At 35.7% G+C, this 18,106-nt stretch overlaps 1 protein-coding gene across 1 annotated transcript in view; it reads right to left on the bottom strand.

Annotated features, from left to right (window-relative positions):
• The window catches only part of ADAMTS20 (ADAM metallopeptidase with thrombospondin type 1 motif, 20), a gene marked incomplete at its 5' end in the record, with an annotated part of 136,106 nt that overhangs the window by 116,482 nt on the left and 1,518 nt on the right, over window positions 1-18,106 (bottom strand). Inside the window, 5 exons of the mRNA XM_011999063.1 lie at window positions 52-169; window positions 5,716-5,852; window positions 5,957-6,138; window positions 7,357-7,502; window positions 16,231-16,335. Of these exons, the coding sequence (XP_011854453.1) occupies window positions 52-169; window positions 5,716-5,852; window positions 5,957-6,138; window positions 7,357-7,502; window positions 16,231-16,335 (688 nt within the window). The remainder of the gene's footprint in view (window positions 1-51; window positions 170-5,715; window positions 5,853-5,956; window positions 6,139-7,356; window positions 7,503-16,230; window positions 16,336-18,106) is intronic.

The raw sequence follows: 18,106 nt of genomic DNA, 5'->3' as shown, positions 1-18,106 counted from the left end.
CCATTATTATACTAAATAAAAGGGAAAACTAGAAACAAATACACAACTTACCATAATGAGAACTGTTGAAGACACCTGTTATTGTCTTGCATGAAGAGTTGTCCCCACCACACACTCCACATTTGTCTATCTTGGCACTGGAGTTTAACACGTGATCACAACCAGCTGCCTTCAAGACACAATTACAATCAATATTATAAGAATGACTAATTATGAAGAAAAGAGAGAAGATCCAAATACATATAATCAGAAATGACAAAGGGGATTTACCACTGACCCCAGAGAAATACAAATAACTCTCAGAGACTACTATGAACACCTCTATGCACATGAACTAGAAAACCTAGAAGAAATGGATAAACTCCTGGACGCATACACCCTCCCAAGACTGAAGGTGGAAGAAAGAGAATCCCTGGACAGACCAATAATGAACTCTGAAATTGAATCAGTAATAAGTAGCCTACCATCTAAAAAAAGCCCAGGACCACACGATTCCCAGCTGAATTCTACTAGGTGTACAAACAAGAGCTGGTACCATTCCTACTGACACTATTTTAAAAATTGAGGAGGAGGGACTCCTCCCTAACTCATTCTATGAGGTCAGCATCATCCTGATACCAAATCCTGGCAGTCACACGACAAAAAAATAAAACTTTAGGCCAATATCCTTGATGAATACTGATACAAAAATCTTCAACAAAATACTTGCAAACCAAATCCAGCAGCAAATCAAAAGCTTATCCACCACCATCAAGTAGACTTCATCCCCAGGGTGCAAAGTTGGTTCAACATACACAAATCAACAAATGCAATTCATCACATAAACAGAACAAAATACAAAAATCACATGATTATCTCAACAGATGCAGAAAACGCTTTCAATAAAATTCAACACCCCTTCATGTTAAGAGCTCTTCATGAAGTAGGCATTGAAGCAACATACCTCAAAATACTAAGAGTGATCTATGACAAACCCCCAAAGGCTATTATACTGAATGGGGAAAAGCAGGAAGAGTTTCCCTTGAAAACTGGCACAAGACAAGGATGACTTTCTCACCACTACTATTTAACATGTACTGAAAGTCTTGGCCAGTACAATCAGGGAAAAGAAAGAAAGAAAGGGCATCCAAATAGAAAAAGAGGAAATCAAACAATCCCTGCTGGTTGATGACATGATTATATATCTAGAAACTCCACAGTCTCAACCCAAAAGCTCCTTAACCTGACAAACAACTTCAGCAAATTTGAAAGATACAAAATCAATGTACAAAAATTAGTACCATTCCTACACACCAATAATAACCAACTTGAGACCCAAATAAGGAAGACAATCCCTTCACAATGGCCACCAAAAGAATGAAATACCTAGGAATACAGCTAACCAGGGAGGTGAAAGATCTCTGCAATGAGAATTATAAAACACTGCTCAAAGAAATACAGATGACACAAACAAATGAAAATATTCTAAATATTCTATGCTTACAGATGCGAAGAATCAATGTCATTAAAATGGCCATACTGCCCAAAGCAACGTATACATCCAATGCCATTTCTATAAAACTACCATTGATATTCTTTACAGAACTAGAAAAAACTATTTTAAAATTCATATGGAACCAAAAAAACAGCCTGAATAGCCAAAGCAATCCTAACCAAAAAGAACGAAGCTGAAGGCGTCATGCTATCCAACTTCAAACTATACTACAGGGCTACAGTAACCAAAACAGCATGGTACTGGTACAAAAACAGACATGCATACCAATGGGGCAGAATAGAGAGACCAGAAGTAAGTCCACACAGTTACAACCATCTGATCTTCAACAAAGTTGATCAAAACAAGCAATGGAAAAAGGACTCCCTATTCAATCAATGGTGCCGAGATAAATTGTTAACCACATGCAGAAAAGATTGAAACTGAAAACCTTCCTTACATTGTATAAAAAAAATCAACTCATGATGGATTAAAGACTTCAATGTAAAACCCCAAACTATAAAAACCCTGGAAGACAACCTAGGCCATACCATTCTGGACATAGGAACTGGTAAAGATTTCGTGATGAAGACACCAAAAGCAATTGCAACAGCAAAAATTGGAAAATGAGATTTAGTTAAATTTAAGAGCTTCTGAACAGCAAAAGAAACTATCAACAGAGTAAATAGGCAATCTACAGAATGGGGGGAGATATCTTCAAACTACACATCTGACAAAGGTCTATTATCCAGCATCTATAAGGAACTTAAATAAATTTACAAGAAAAAAAAAACAATAAAAAAGTGAGCAAAGAACATGAACAAACATCTTTTAAGAGAAGACATACATGCAACCAACAAGCATATGGAAAAAGTGCAATATCAATGATCATCAGAGAAATGCAAATCAAAACCAAAATAAGATAGCATCTCACGCCAGTCAGAATGACTACTATTAAAAAGTCAAAAAATAACAGATGCTGGAAAGACTGCAGAAAAGAGAACGGTTATACACTGTTGGTGGGAGTGTAAATTGGTTCAACCACTGTGGAAAGCAGTGTGGAGATTCCTTAAAGAGCTAAAAACTGAACTACCATTCAACTCAGCAATCCCATTACTGGATATATACCCAAAGGAATATAATTTGTTCTACCATAAAGACACATGCAGGTGTATGTTCATTGCAGCACTATTTACAATAGCAAAGACATGAAATGAACCTAAGTGTCTACTAATGGTAGACTGGATAAAGAAAATGTGACACATATACACAAAGGAATACTGTGCAGCCATAGAAAAGAATAAGATTATATCCTTTATAGGAACATTGATGGAGCTGGAGGTCATCCTCCTTAGCAAACCAACACAGGAACAGAAAGCCAAATATTACACGTTCTCACTTATAAGTGGGAGCTAAATGATGAGAATACATGGGCACAAAGAGGGGAACAACACACACTGTGGCCTGTTGAGGGTGGAGGGTGGGAGGAGGGAGAGGATCAGAAAAAGTAACTATTGGATACTAAGCTTAGTATCTAGATGATGAAATAATCTGTACAACAAAACCCTATTACACGAATTTACTTGTATAAAATCTTGCATATAGACCCCTAAACCTAAAATAAAAGTTAAAAAAAAAAATGACCAACTATAAGAATGGTACTTTAAAGTTTACAAAGTTCTTTTCACAAATATCCTTTCAATTACCAGGAGATTCAGTACAACAGAATTGTTTCAAAATATGTACTCATCTTGTTGTGTGTCAATATTTTCACATATCTATTTACATGGTCTAAAAAGTCATGTTTATTAAAGGGTCATCCACAGACCTCCTGCATCAACATCACATGGGGTGGTATTTAAAAAGACAGATTCCCAGATCTTCTGAATTATAATACTTGGAAGTCAAACCTAGGAATCTGCATTGTAACACTGACATTGATTCCAATACGCACTGTCATTTGAAAACCGCTCTTAAAAGAAATGTAATTCAAAGAGACTAAAGAATGAGTATGTCAGTAACACATTAGAATACTCCAAAAAGATGTCTTTCATAGTTACTATTTTAACTCATGACCTTAGAACTCTGCAAATAATCTTAGTTTCAAATAAATATTTAAAAGCAACATTTTCTCTAAAACTAATACCCAGCATAACAGTGCTTATTTTAAAAACTGAATGAATATGCAAGTAGACGGCTTGTTCCAGAAATTTCAAAAAAACAAATGCAGCTCCTCTCCATGAAGAAGCTGTCCTCTGCATACGTTGCAATAACTCTTTCCGTTGTTTGGAATGGCCCTCTAAATTTAGTGATCAGTAAAGAAAATTTCTTAAGCCTCGTGAATTTTTTTATATACAAGGCAGATGTTTTCAAAATCAAAATTTTAAGTATATATTTTCTGAAAGTAGTATGCCTCTATATGTTCAGATAATCTTCATCATAACTTTTGCATTTTGATATGACTTTAAGCTGCTAATTTAAAGCACAATTTTTTTCAGGCCACTGAATAACCTTTTCAGTATTTAAGCTGTTTCCAACTTAAATTATTTTAACTCTCTTTGAACATCTCATTAGCTCTTTGGGTGAAGGGCCTTTATCACCCAGATAAGGTAATAGAGACTTGTTTACAGGGAGATTAAGTTTGCCCTATAGAGTTCCACTTTAACCAAAGGAATAAGTTCTTAAGATTATACTTATATTTTTAATTATTTTTTATTGTTTATTTTTAAATTGACAGATAACATTGTATGTTTTTATCATGTACAACGTGATGTTCTGAAGGATATCAATACATTAAGGAATGGTTAAATCTAGCTAATTAACAAATGCATAACCTCACGTAGTTATCATTTTTGTGGTGACAGCACATATCCACTAAAAACAGAACTACCATATGATCCAGCAATCTCACTACTGGATACATATCCAAAGGAAACGATATTAGTATATTAAAGAGAGATCTACACTCCCATGTTTATCACAGCTCTATTCACAATAGCCAAAATATGAAATCAACCTAAGTGTCCATCAGTGGATGCATGGATTTAAACGATGTGGTTTATATACAAAATGGTATATTATTCAGCCATAAAGAAGAGGAAACCCTGCCATTTGTGACAACATGGATCAATCTGGAGGACATTATGTTAAATGAAATAAGCCAGGCACCAAAAAACAAATACCATATGATCTCATTTATATGTGGAATCTAAAAAAGTTGGTCTCATAGAAGTACACTTACTATATTCTTTAGACCACATTCACTAGCCTAGTTCTCAAACTTGCCATCCATTCTCAAGATTGCCATTGCAATGTTTGTGCTTTAACTCAGCATCTCATCAGCTCTGACCTAGACCACCTGTCTCCAATCTTCTAAATCCAATATTTTGAAGATTCCAATAGGCAAACTGAATCACATCTCTCCCTTGACTTCAAATGCTTCTATGTGTTTCCAAGGAGTTAAGAAAAAAAAAGTGCATTTGACAACCATCTGCTGGTCCCTAACTCCAACTCTGCTCCCATAATTCCTCTCCTTCTAAAACCTACTCATTTCGATACTTGGCACAAGTCTCATGCGCTCCATGAAAGGTTCTGTGAATCCTTTACCCACCTCCCCATAAAATAAGACACTCCTTCCTCAATAACTCCGTGCTACCTTGCAGATGACCCATAGCACTACATTGTAATTGTTTACGTGCCTATTTCCCCCACAAATCTGTGACCATCTTGGAAGTGGGGTTCTCTGCTCCAATCTTTTATCCTGGTGACTTGAACAGTATCTGACATCTAGTAGCTACTCAATCAATGTTTGTTGAATGCACATAAAAGTAAGTGACAGAGAGCTGGAAAGAGGAAGGGAGAATATCAATGGTTTTAACGGTAAGGAAAACGTTACTGTAGAAGGTTACATTTAAAGTAGCAAAATCACTTTACAATCCTTGTATCCTATTATTTTCTATCTTTTAGGAAGCTGACCTCATTTCTATTTTGATTATGAGTACAATAGACCATAGGAAGTCAGAAAATTTAACTTAATGCTTTGTTGAGGCATTTTTGATGACAGAGAATCCCCAGTAACCAGGCTAACTATACTTCTATAGATAGCATGATAACAAAGGTTGCTTTGTTGGAATGCATAAGAACATATACTGAGATAGTAAAAGTAATATTTGGTTATATAAATAGAAAAAAAACATTATTCTTAAAGTCACTTTAAATATAACAGAAACTTACAGTTTACTTACCATACACCGGCCTTGAACACAGATGTCATGAGTTTCATTTCCACAAGGAGTACCATCTTCAACCATATACTTCAATAGGTAGAAATCATTGGTTCCAGCAACCTGACAGTAGAGTTTACAACGATCTTTTGTGCGAACTGTAAAAAAGAAAAAGGTCACATTTTTAAATGTATAATAATAAAGTTATGTGTTCTTATGTCTCAGAAAAATTTACATCAAAGAAACAGCATAATTTACTTACTGCCACTGTATCTTGGAAGCCACCTCACATTAGAGGGAATGCCATTGATGTTCAAATGTTTGCCATTAAAATCAGAGCATTGCTTCTCTCGAAAGTCTTGTGTGCCTTTTGGACATGAATCAGTATTACATGATCGAAATTTCATCCTGCGGCCCACACAGTAATTTCCTCCGTTTCTTGGCCTAGTCAAATTCATTACATTTTAAAGCATATCAGTACAACATTATTTGTGCCACTTACTTCTAAAAGTTCCAGTCTTTTCTAGGATCTAGAAAACCAATGAAGTCCCACTAACACTTTTTTAACAGAAGTATGTAACATGAGTTTTAAGCAATTCTATGGATAATGAACCACTAAAATATCCACCTTAGCGTGGACAGTGAGCCTAGAGGGCAGAAATGATATCTTATTCTTGACTAGGTTAACTAGCATGAAACCAGCAATGGAAGTTTGTTCTTCCAAAAAAGGGTTTGCTCATTTTCTGGAAAGAATAAAAGACATGTAGTAAGCCAAAGACAGTAACAAAGGCAGAGGCCTTGTTAAATAACAAGAAAATACATACACATCTTTGTCATGTATATCTTATTTATCACTCAATTTAAGGAGTTTTATGGTATCAATCTACATCTATGTTATTTTGGCTTATGCCAGAAAAAAAATTTTTTTGCAGAATTTTTGGAATATAAAGACTTCTAGTATAATTTATCCTAAAATTTAAATGAACCAAGATTTTATTCAGAGTAAGTCACATTTGTGCATTAAAAATGCTTATTAATAATACTTTAAGTAAAGAATATCATATTGCTTACCAACTTCTATATCATGTATACAACAGAAACATTAATTTAAAATCTTAATGCAATATGTAAGCTCTTTTAAATAGTTTGATGAGGGGGATATATGCTTTAGTACTTATTCAGCTAAAGACAATGATGCATCTATAACACAAGAAGCAGAGAAAGGAAAATATCACATGTCACATTGCACAAAACAGTAAAGAAATTGGTAACCAAACTATATATGCTGTCCAGAAGATCCAACACATACATGAAAGGAGCCAGGATGTTTCACTAGGCATACGGTAAATGTGAAAATGCCATTATATAACTGTCATTCACACTTAAAAGTATGTCTCAAAATTTATACTAAATTAAAAAACAAAACAAAAAATGAAGAAAATGGATCTCTGTTCAGTTTATAAAATTTAATCTATTTAGGGTTTTTTTTTTAATGTCTGAATCTACCAAAATATAAATCAATATGACTTAAAGTGTTCCAGAAGTTTTCTGAATCTCAGAAACTTACGGACTGACCTCCAGTTTTAGAAGTGAGTGAAACTGATGTTTACTTTCTGGTGCCTTGAGATAATCTTAATTTATAGTGACATAAAAAAGACATACTCAGGACGATTACAGTGCCTGGTTGAGCTTTCGATTCCACCTCCACATGTTCTTGAACAAGAACTGTAAGGTTCCCATGGTCCCCATTCACCATTTACAGGATGTGTTTCCATTTCTTTGTTTACACATAGCCCACGGCGGCAATGCTATAAAAATAATAAGCACAAAAAGAAATGATGTGTGCCTCCAAGTAGAACATCACAAAAATTGTAATAGCAGCATAAAGATCAATAGAAGAATAAACTAAACAATTTGAAGCAAGTTGTTATTAATTCAGATTACATTTGAAACCATTTTATGAATATTTCCTACCTACTGAGTAAGATCTGTGGAATACAAAAGGAGTGTAATATTTCTCTTGGCTTTAAGATTTAGTGTCACTGGGGAGGAAGGAAAAATTAAATAGTAAAATGGAATATGAGGGGTATTTTTTGAATAGAAGAGCCAAATACTAGGTTAATATGGTATATTTCCATCCTTCCTTTTTTTTACTCAAAGTATCTATTCACTCTTCCACTCATAAAAAGCTTTCTACTTTATCCTATCTGAAGTCTCAGATGACAACCTTGTTTCTTCACTTTCATCAAGAAAATGGAAACTTACAGAAGAATCTACCCACAGTCTCTCACCACCTGTTCTACTCATTCAACAGCATCTGCACTCATACATTCAGACTTGCTACCTGTTAGCACACACGGAAAATTCCCTGTCCCAGACAAAGTCAACCCCTCTGCTTGTGCACTTAATCCCATCCCTTCTCACTACACCAAACATCACTCCAGCAATTCTCTCGTCTCTTCTACATCATCATTTCAGTGACAGCTAATCAAGTATGACCATGCACTCATGCCAGTCTATGAATTAGTCACCAGACTGAGAGAAGATAACACAACTTGAGAGTAAGCATTTCGAAATTTTTGTAAGATTTTTACAGAGAAATTTTATATCTAAGCAAATAATTTAAAAATTGTCTTATGTTTATTTTTAATTGCGGCAAAACACGCATAACATAAAATTTACCATCTTAGCCATGTTTAAGTATATAGTTCAATAGTGTTGTGTATATTCATTGTCATGCAACCAATCTCCAGAACTTTTCCATCTTGTAAAACTGAAGCGCTATGCTCATTAAGCGATAACTCCCATTTTGTCCTCCCTGCTACCTCCTGGTAACCACCATTCTACTTTCTGTTTCTATGAATTTGACTACTCCAGATACTTCATATAATTGAAATCCTATAGTACTAGTCTTCATGTGACTGGCTTATTTCACTTAGCATAATATGCCCAAGCTTCATCCATGTGTCAGAACTTCATTTTTAAAAATGAATAATATTCCATTGTATGTTGTCTCAGTCCATTTTGTGATGCTATATAAGAATACCCAAGATTGGATAATTTATAAATAACAGAAATTCATTGCCCACAGGTCTGAGATCTGGGAAATCTAAGGTCAAGGTACAGGCAGGTTTGGTGTCTGATGAGGCCATTCTCTTCTTCCAAGATAGCACCTTGCACATTGCAGCCTCTGGAAGGAGAGAATGCTGGATCCTCACAGGGCACAATGCAGAAGGACCGAGACAGCTCACTCCTGAAGGCTCTTTTATGAGGCACTAAACCCACCCAGGAAGGAAGAGCCTTTATGCCCTAGTATTATCAAACAGGCCCCATCTCCCAATACTGTTACATGGGCAATTAAATTTCAATATGAGTTTGGGAGGGGGCAAACATTCAAACCATAGCATATGCATTTACCACATTTTATTTTATTTATCCTTTTATCCATCAATGGGCACTGGGTTGCTTTCATCTTTTTTTTTTTTTTTTTTTTTGAGATAGAGTCCCTCTCTGTCACCCAGGTTGAAGTGCAGTAGCATGATCACAGCTTACTGCAACCTCCACCTCCCACGTTCATGTGATTCTCCTACCTCAGCCTCCCGAGTAGCTGGGACTACAGGTGCACACCACCACACCCAGCTAATTTTTGTACTTTTAGTAGAGACAGAGTTTTGCCATGTTGGCCAGGATGGTCTTAAACCCCTGCTTTCACCTTTAGATATTGTGAATAATGCTGCTATGAGCATGAGTGCACAAATATCTCTTTGAGATCTTGCTTTCAAATATTTGGGTATATATCTAGAAGTAGAATAGCTAAATCATATGATAATTCAATTACTAATTTTGTGAGGAATGGCTGTTTCCCATACTGTTTCCCATAGAAAAATTTGGCTTATATTTTGAATTTTTCTCCATTTTATTTTCCTAGTCAATAATTTTTATTACTTTGTACAAAAGTATCAATTTATAATCAGAAATTTTAGAAAAGAACGAAGACAATCTGTTACTACAGATAATTTGCAAAGTAGTTCCCTAGATTATTCTCATTAACACACAAACGCAGCTCTTATTTCTCTCACTTTCAGAAAACAATAGCAACAACAAAATCTTTCTTATATCTCACTGCCCTTACCAGTTACTGCCCTGCTTCTCCTTGAAAGAGCCGGCCATGTTCATTCTTTAACTCCTTGTTTATTCTCTCATAACCCCGCCCCAGCCAGGTTTTTATATCCTATTCCTCCATGAATCTGCTCAAATTGCTAGAAATGCAAAATGCTTGTTCCCTGATGCTGCAAAGAAATATCACTCAAACAATTTTCTCAGCAAGGCAAATTTTCCTTTCTGCAAAACGGTGCTCCTCGCAGATGGAACAATGGCAAGAGCACATCTGGACAGGGCAGGGGCAGGAGTTCTTACTCCTGACACAGAGAACCCCTACTGCTGTGTCATTCCCCTACTGGCTAGGGTTGGACTGCACAGTCTAAGCTAATTCCGACTGGCTATTTTAAAAAGAGCAGGAGTATGAGCCGGAATGGCAGGGTGAGTAGTTTGGCAAGAAGGATGGTTAGGAACAGGTAACTAAAGATGACTTAGGTCAGAACCGGTGACCAAGAGAACAGATGTGAACTACTGTTTAGGAATGGCAGGAAAGTTCTTTACTGAAACTAGAGGCAAGGAGGCAAAGAGAGCCAGGAAGTTAAACTTTAAAATGGAGATTCAAAGAATAAGAGAGCTGAACATACTGACATACTGATTCTTTGAAGAGAAACTTGGGGTTCACTATATTTAACAATGTGTAGGACACTAATGGCCAGTTCTCATTCTCTGTCTTCCTTATCAGCAATACGTGCACAACTAATCACTTTTCTTCTTTGACATACTTTTTTTCTCCTCATTTCCAGGGCTCTTGGTTTTCTTCCTTTCTTCATAATTAATTGTTCTCATTTTCTTCTGTTGTTTCTTCTTTTTTGTGTGACAACTTAGTGTTGGAATGTTTCTCCAGACTCACATCTCAGTTTTTTTATTCTTTTCTGTTAACAGTCACTTCTAGTCCAGATCTCTCTCTTAAATTATCTTCTTTGTGACAACTTAATGTTGGAATGTCTCTCCAGGCTCATATCTTGGTTTTTTAATTCTTTACTATTAACAGTTACTTCTAGTCCAGATCTCTCTCCTAAACTCCAGACTCATATATATGCCTACTTACTTATGACTATTTACTGGAATGTCTAACAGACATTTCAAGCACAGCATATCCAAAAGAGAATTCCTGCCCTCCCAACTCAAAACCCACTTTTACTGAGTTGATCTAAGTTGTTCAGCCAAAAGCCTAGTCATCATTTCTCTTCTTCTTCGAACACTCCACATCTGATACATTAGCTAGAATAAATGTTCTACTTCCTTTTAAAATGTATCAAAAATTGACCTTACATTATCTCACTACCATCACTCTGATTTGAGCACTAGCATCCCTTACTTCTATCACTGAAATAGCTAAGTAGATGTTTCCACTCTTGTGCTTGATAGGTTAGCCTTAACACAGTTGCTAGAATGATCTCTTTTTAAACTAAGTCAAATCAGGTATGAATCCATTCAAATCCTTCATTATTTTACTTTGAGTAAATACGCAGTTCTCACAATGGCCTGTGTGAACACCAAAAATTTAAGACGGTCTCAGTTAATTTAGAAAGTCTATTTTGCCAAAGTTGAGGACATGCCCATGACATAGCCTCAGGAAGTCCTGACGACATGCACCAAAGGTGGTCAGGGCACAGCTTGTTTTTACACATTTTAGGGAGATATGAGACATCAGTCAATACATAAGAAGTACATTAGTTCTCTCCAAAAAGGCAGAGACAGCTCAAAGCAAGCCCCTCCCCACCCCCCACTGGGGACTTCTAGGTCACAGGTAAGTGAGAGACAGATGGTTGCATTCTTTTGGGTTTCTTATAAGTATTTCCAAAGGAGGCAATCAGAATATCCATCTATCTCTGTGAGCAAAGTGATGACTTGAATAGAATAGGAAGCAGGTTTGTCCTGAGACCTTCTCAGCTTGAAGATATTTTTCTTTCACACCTGCAATGCCCTACGAAATCTTCCTTCAGCTTCTCCTTATAAGTCTCTTTCTCTCTTCACTTCACTCCAGCTAAAATGTCCTCCTTGGTCTTCTTTGAACACTCCAGGCACACTCCAGACTTAGGAGCTCAGCTATTCCCTTTCTTGGGAATTCATTTACCCCAGATATCCTCATAGCTAACCTTCTCACCTCCTTTAAGACAGCTAATTTGGTAACTTCATATAATGTCTGTCCTAACCATCATATTTTAAATTGCAATCTGCCCTCTCCTACTGTAAAACTTCTAATCAGCTTTCTGCTCTATTTTTTCTGATCCATGGCACCAACCAGTTTGATGGTACTATTATATTAATTATTTATAATATTCTAGTCTCCCTCTAGAACTTAAGCTACATGAGGGCAGAGATCTTGTTGAGAGACAGGACTAGCTGGATTTCCTAGGCCGACTAAGAATCCCTAAGCCTAGCTGGGAGGGTGACTGCATCCACCTTTAAACACAGGGCTTGCAACTTAGCTCACACCCAACCAATCAGGTAGTAAAGAGAGCTCACTAAAATGCTACTTAGGCAAACACAGGAGGTAAAGAAATAGCCAATCATCTATCGCCTGAGAGCACAGCAGGAGGGACAATGATCCGGATATAAACCCAGACATTCGAGCCTGCAACAGCTACCCTCTTTGGGTCCCCTCCCTTTGTATGGGAGCTCTGTTTACACTCTATTAAATCTTGCAGCTGCACTGTCTTCTGGTCCATGTTTGTTATGGCTCGAGCTGAGCTTTCACTCACCATCTACCACGGCTGTTTGCTGCCCTCTCAGACCTGCCACTGACTTTCATCCCTCCGGATCCAACACGGTGTCTGCTGTGCTCCTGATTCAGTGAGACACCCATTGCTGCTCCTGATTGGGCTAAAGGCTTGCCATTGTTCCTGCATGGCTAAGTGCCTGGGTTCATCCCAATCGAGCTGAACACTAGTCCATGGTTCTTTTCCATGACCCATGGCTTCTAATAGAGCTGTAACACTCACCGCATGCCCCAAGATTCCATTCCTTGGAATCCATGAGGCCAAGAACCCCAGGTCAGAGAAAACAAGGCTTGCCACCATCTTGGAAGCTGCCTGCCACCATTTTGGAAGTGGCCCACCACCATCTTGGGGGCTCTGGGAGCAAGGACCCCCCAGTAACATTGTTTTGTTAACTCATGTATCCTACAGCAACAGAAGAAAATGAGGAATAGTGTACCTAAAATAGTGCCTGACATAGTAGGCCCTTGATAAATCTTTGCTGATTGAATGAATCCTATAGCCAAGCTTATAGCAGTAAAAATGCTTTGTGCTCTCCATTAGAAAAAGTCATTCAATATAAGAAAGCCATATTAGAAGTGGAAAAAAAAAATCATAATGTGCTGTGTGCATGTGCATTTTGTAAGCATCTTGCATGAACAATTTAAGTAATCCTTACTCTTTTTAAAAAATAATTTGAGAGACTAGAGCATGAAAATGTTATAATATTATACTATTCTCCATGTAGTAAAATTAAGTCATTATCAGAAGGGTTCACCATGTCTTCACACAAATTGATTTACTAGCAAAAGTGTTCAGCACACAGACTCATTAGATAGTCACAAGATAAACAGAATAAAGAAGAATGTTACGGCAAAATTATAGAATATTTGTTTCAAATGTCCCTTCAATAAAAGGTTTATTTAATACTGAATACAGCTAAATATATAGGGGTTCACTCTGTTTTATTAATTTTAAAAAGAGAATTTATATCTATTATAATCCACATGATGCTACCCCAAATACCACCTTTGCTTTTAATTTGTATTGGCTCTAAAGTAAATCTTAGCATTTCATCACATTTACCTTGAATCTCAATAAATCCATGCCTATCCTACCATCTCAATGGGAAAATATTCAAATGACTGATAAGCACATGAAAAAATGCACAAGGTTGATAATAATCATGGAAATACAAGTTAAAACCACAATGAGATTCCATTTTATACCTAGTGGAATGGCCAAATATTTTTAAAAGACTAACAGTATCAAAAGTCGGCAAGAAATACAGAGTAACTGGAACTTTCCTCCATTGCTGGGGGGAGTCTAAAATGGTGCACATACTTCAGAAAATTGTTTGGCACTTTCTTATGATGTTAAACATACACTTACCCTATCATCCAGCAATTCGATGCCAAGAGGAGAACAAACATATGTCTACAAGAAGACTTGTATAGGGACGTTCATGGCAGTTTTATTCATAATAATCAAACACCAGAAATGATTCAATATCTATTGACAGGAGAATTGATAAATTACAGTACATCTGTATAGCTGAATTATATTGTGGTATAAAGGAATGAACTGCTAATGCACACGATAATATGGATGAAGTTTAAAAATATGTTGAACAAAAGACGCCTGTTCCATTCCACTCCTTCAAAAAAGAGGACGCTCTTTTTTGACAAGAACAAGAAAAAACGAATCTCTGGAAATAAAAATCAGAAAAGGAGTTTTCTCTGGAAGGAAGGAAAGTTGTCTCAAAAGAGGCATAACTGAATTTTTGTTGTTGTTGGTTTATTTATTTATTTATTTATTTGAGAGGAAGTCTCACTCTTGTCCCCTAGTAGTGCAATGGCATGATCTTGGCTCACTGCAACCTCCGCCTCCCAGGTACAAGCGATTCTCCTGAATCAGTCTCCTGAGTAGCTGGGATTACAGGTAGCTGCCTGCCATCATGTCTGGCTAATTTTTGTATTTTTTGTAGAGACAGGGTTTCGCCATGTTGGCCCGGTTGGTCTTGAACTCTTGATCTCAGGTGATCTGCCTGCCTTGGTCTCCCAAAGTGCTGGGATTACAGGCCTGAGTCACCGCACCCAGCCACAACTGAACTTTTTAAAGTGATAGAAATTTTTATTGGGATGTTGGCTATATGTGCATCTACATTTGTTAAAATTCATCAAATTGTATACCTAAGATCTATGCATTATACTTATATATACCTTAATTTCAAAAAATCATGTTTATGCCCTAACTGGATTTAGAATATTAATAAATTAGCTATAAATAGTATATCTCTTAATATTTGTAAATATATCAATTACTACTTTTGCCACAGGCAATCAATCCTGAAGGTTCATGGCATACAGTAACTTGAAAAGTTGCTGAGGAACAGAGGAAGGTGCCAGTCCTGGATTTTAATCAGGTGAACATCTTCAAATTTGCCAATATCAGCAGCCCAGCATTCATACTTCGAAAAGATTTTTTTTCCTCTGCTCAGCCTCAGGTAGTTACTCTCATAAATGCCACCTTTTACTCAAAAAGCTATCTACTAATACTAGTCACAGGAACTGAGAAAAAAGTAAAGTCCTTTAAATAATTCTTATCCAACAAATAGAAATGTTATAGAAAGATCAAATTTTAAAATTCAAAGCCAGCTGAACTGAAAAAGCCCACTAGAACATTCATCCTAAAATTGCAAAAAGGTTATTAGTGTGTTAGACGATTTCAATGAGTACTTCAGCTGCTACAAAACTTGAAGTTCCAAATAAAATATTAGTAACCAATTAATTTGTGATGTGAGCAATATTAATAGGAAACACACACCTTTTGATGCAAGTAACTCAAGAGAAAAGCAATAGCTAGTATAAATATTTCAATGAAGCAAGAGGTGGTAAAGGCACAAGTTCAGCTACTGAACTGACCTTATTTTTAAGAAGTTTATCTTTTTTGGCTAATGTGAAGATAACAAAGAGGCAGAATTAGCCAATCCATTGCCAAAGAAGTGTTCCTTTTACACTGAGGGAGCTCAGAGATGCTGACAGACTAAACACTTAATGTAGTCAACACTGACCACTGAGGTCCTGGAGCACAAAGTACACTCTGACTTCATCCTCTCACAAGACACTTTTCATTATCATGGTAAGCGTTATCATTCAACATCATGTTTACAGTTTTAAATAAGTTCATGACTGTTGGAATAATAAAGACGCAGCACAGTAGGTGGTTGATTTTAGCAGTATAATGTATCTTGATACACTTAGAAACAATAAGGTCTAAAGAAGCCACTTAAAACTTTCAATTGTACTAACTGAGTTTCAAGGGAGAAAACATGAAATGGAAACATCCCTGAATTTGTAGAATTTGCCAAAATATTAGGACTGTTATATCTGTCCTCAATTTTAATAACAATGCTATAATATACATAGATAACTATATATCCATGTAATTATTTATATGCTAACTATATAAAACTTTAATATTCATCTGCCATAGCTTAGAAATAGGGTACAATTAAAAATTTAGTTCAGTTGACAATGTACTATATCAAACATGGCAATAATAATTCAACTAGCTGAAGAAAAGTTGACAGCAAATAACAAACAGGGTGCGAAAATGCAGAGCAATTACATCCTTGGATAATATCTTTATACAAGACTCACCCTTCAAGAAAACCTACCATTCCAGGACCACAGTCTGTTCCATCTGCTGGTGGCACATGTTGAGTGAAACAGCCTTTGTGAAGCTTTTCTGCACTTGTGCACCACAGATGCATGCATATATTCTCCTGAGTAACAAAAGGCAGGCAAGCCAGTGTAAGGATAACACTACAACACTGGTTCAATTCAGTACTACACGTTGGTTTATAAATTGATCTATTTCCTGGTTCTATGGTAGAAGCTGAAACTAATCCGCAAATTTTTTTACTAAGTAAGTTCTAGTCATTAATTTTCTTCTAAATACATAAAATTGTGACATTTTCTTTAAAACATTTTTTTAAAAACTTTATTCATACATAGAATAGGAATTATAAATTGGAGTGGAAATTTTCAAAATTATTTGAGATAGTTTTCTCTCTTTGCAAGATATTTTTCTAAAGAACTTTTTATTGTTAAATGTTATTCATAAGAAGTTGCCAGAAGCTGCTTTCGATACAATGGTAGAATGTATGAATAATCTGCATTGAAATAATGTATAATGTATACTGAAGTTTCCTATTTTGTGAATATAATGCATACTTTCAACATTTGAACAAAGGGCTCTGAAGTTTTCGAAAGAAACAAAAGTCCACAGAGGGTCATATGAGCTATACCCAATATGATTCATTTCTTTTTTTGAATTTAAATTCAAAATTTATTTAGTGTCTAAATCAGATTGGAAAGAAATGTATCTTTTATAATGATATTTTAAGGTAAATCTTCCCCACGTCACCATGAATGTTTAAAGGCTTATTGAAATTTAAGGTTTTAGGAAAAATAGTCACTATGTGAAATGAGCTTTGCCTGTCCTGCATTCTCTAATTAATCCATTCATTCAACATTCAATAAGCATTTATTTTGTGGCATGTACTGTGTGACAAATCCTAAACTGGACCCTCGGAATAGACATAGATATTTATTTTAATGACTGAGTAAGTCATTGGACCATTCCTGGTCCAATGATCCTCACAACCTAGTAGGTAGGGAAGCAATTAGGCAAAAATATATAGGGAATAAGGAAAACTGAATGAGTACTCTACATGGAAAAGTAAAGCATGGATTCACCAAAGCAGTGACATTTATTCTAAACTAAATCCTAAATTTACACCCATATAAAAGAAAATCATAATTATAGATCCAATAAAAGTGTTAGGATCAACTATTTCAATGAAAAAAGTATCTCGTCTATGAAAAATCCTCAAAATATTATAAAATAATAGCTCAATGAAAACTAAACAATATGCTCCAAATTTAATTCTTTTGGATTCAAATATATGTAAAGGAAAATGCGCTCTATTAGTTAGATTCCTGGTGCCTTTAAAACAATTCAGATTCAAAACACCTATATTTTCTCCTTAAACTCGAAATAATATCATTTGAAAATTAATATTTCAATGCTTTTAATTTTCAAATGATATAACTTCCCTATTTTCTAAATGAGAATACTGCATAGGGATTTGTGAGAGTTAACAAAGATAAGTTTTAAGTACCCCAAACAGTACCTGACACATAATAAGTAGTCAATAAGTTTTAATTTTCCTTTTCTTAACCTCTTTTTGACGAATACTAAATTATCAGACTTAAAAGCTATATTTAGTTCAAGAGAATAAACACATTTTGAAATATATTCTAAGCATAACTTTATGGTAGTTTTCAAACAAAATAAAGGAATTATCTTTTCTTACTATATGGGGACACATTTGTGACCCAGGACCAAACGCAAGTTCACACTGCTTGTTTCCATCATATCGTGATCCAGGAAGTTCTGAAGGCAGATTATATATTTCTTCATCTGGTTTGTCAAGAAGACATTCCCCGTAGCCAGTACTGTACCAATGACAGAAAATAAAATATTAC

This window comes from Mandrillus leucophaeus, unplaced genomic scaffold (genome assembly GCF_000951045.1).
Source record: "Mandrillus leucophaeus isolate KB7577 unplaced genomic scaffold, Mleu.le_1.0 Scaffold580, whole genome shotgun sequence".
NCBI lineage: Eukaryota > Metazoa > Chordata > Mammalia > Primates > Cercopithecidae > Mandrillus > Mandrillus leucophaeus.
Note: the sequence above shows the minus strand (reverse complement) of the source record. Positions and strands in the feature narration are given on the sequence as shown.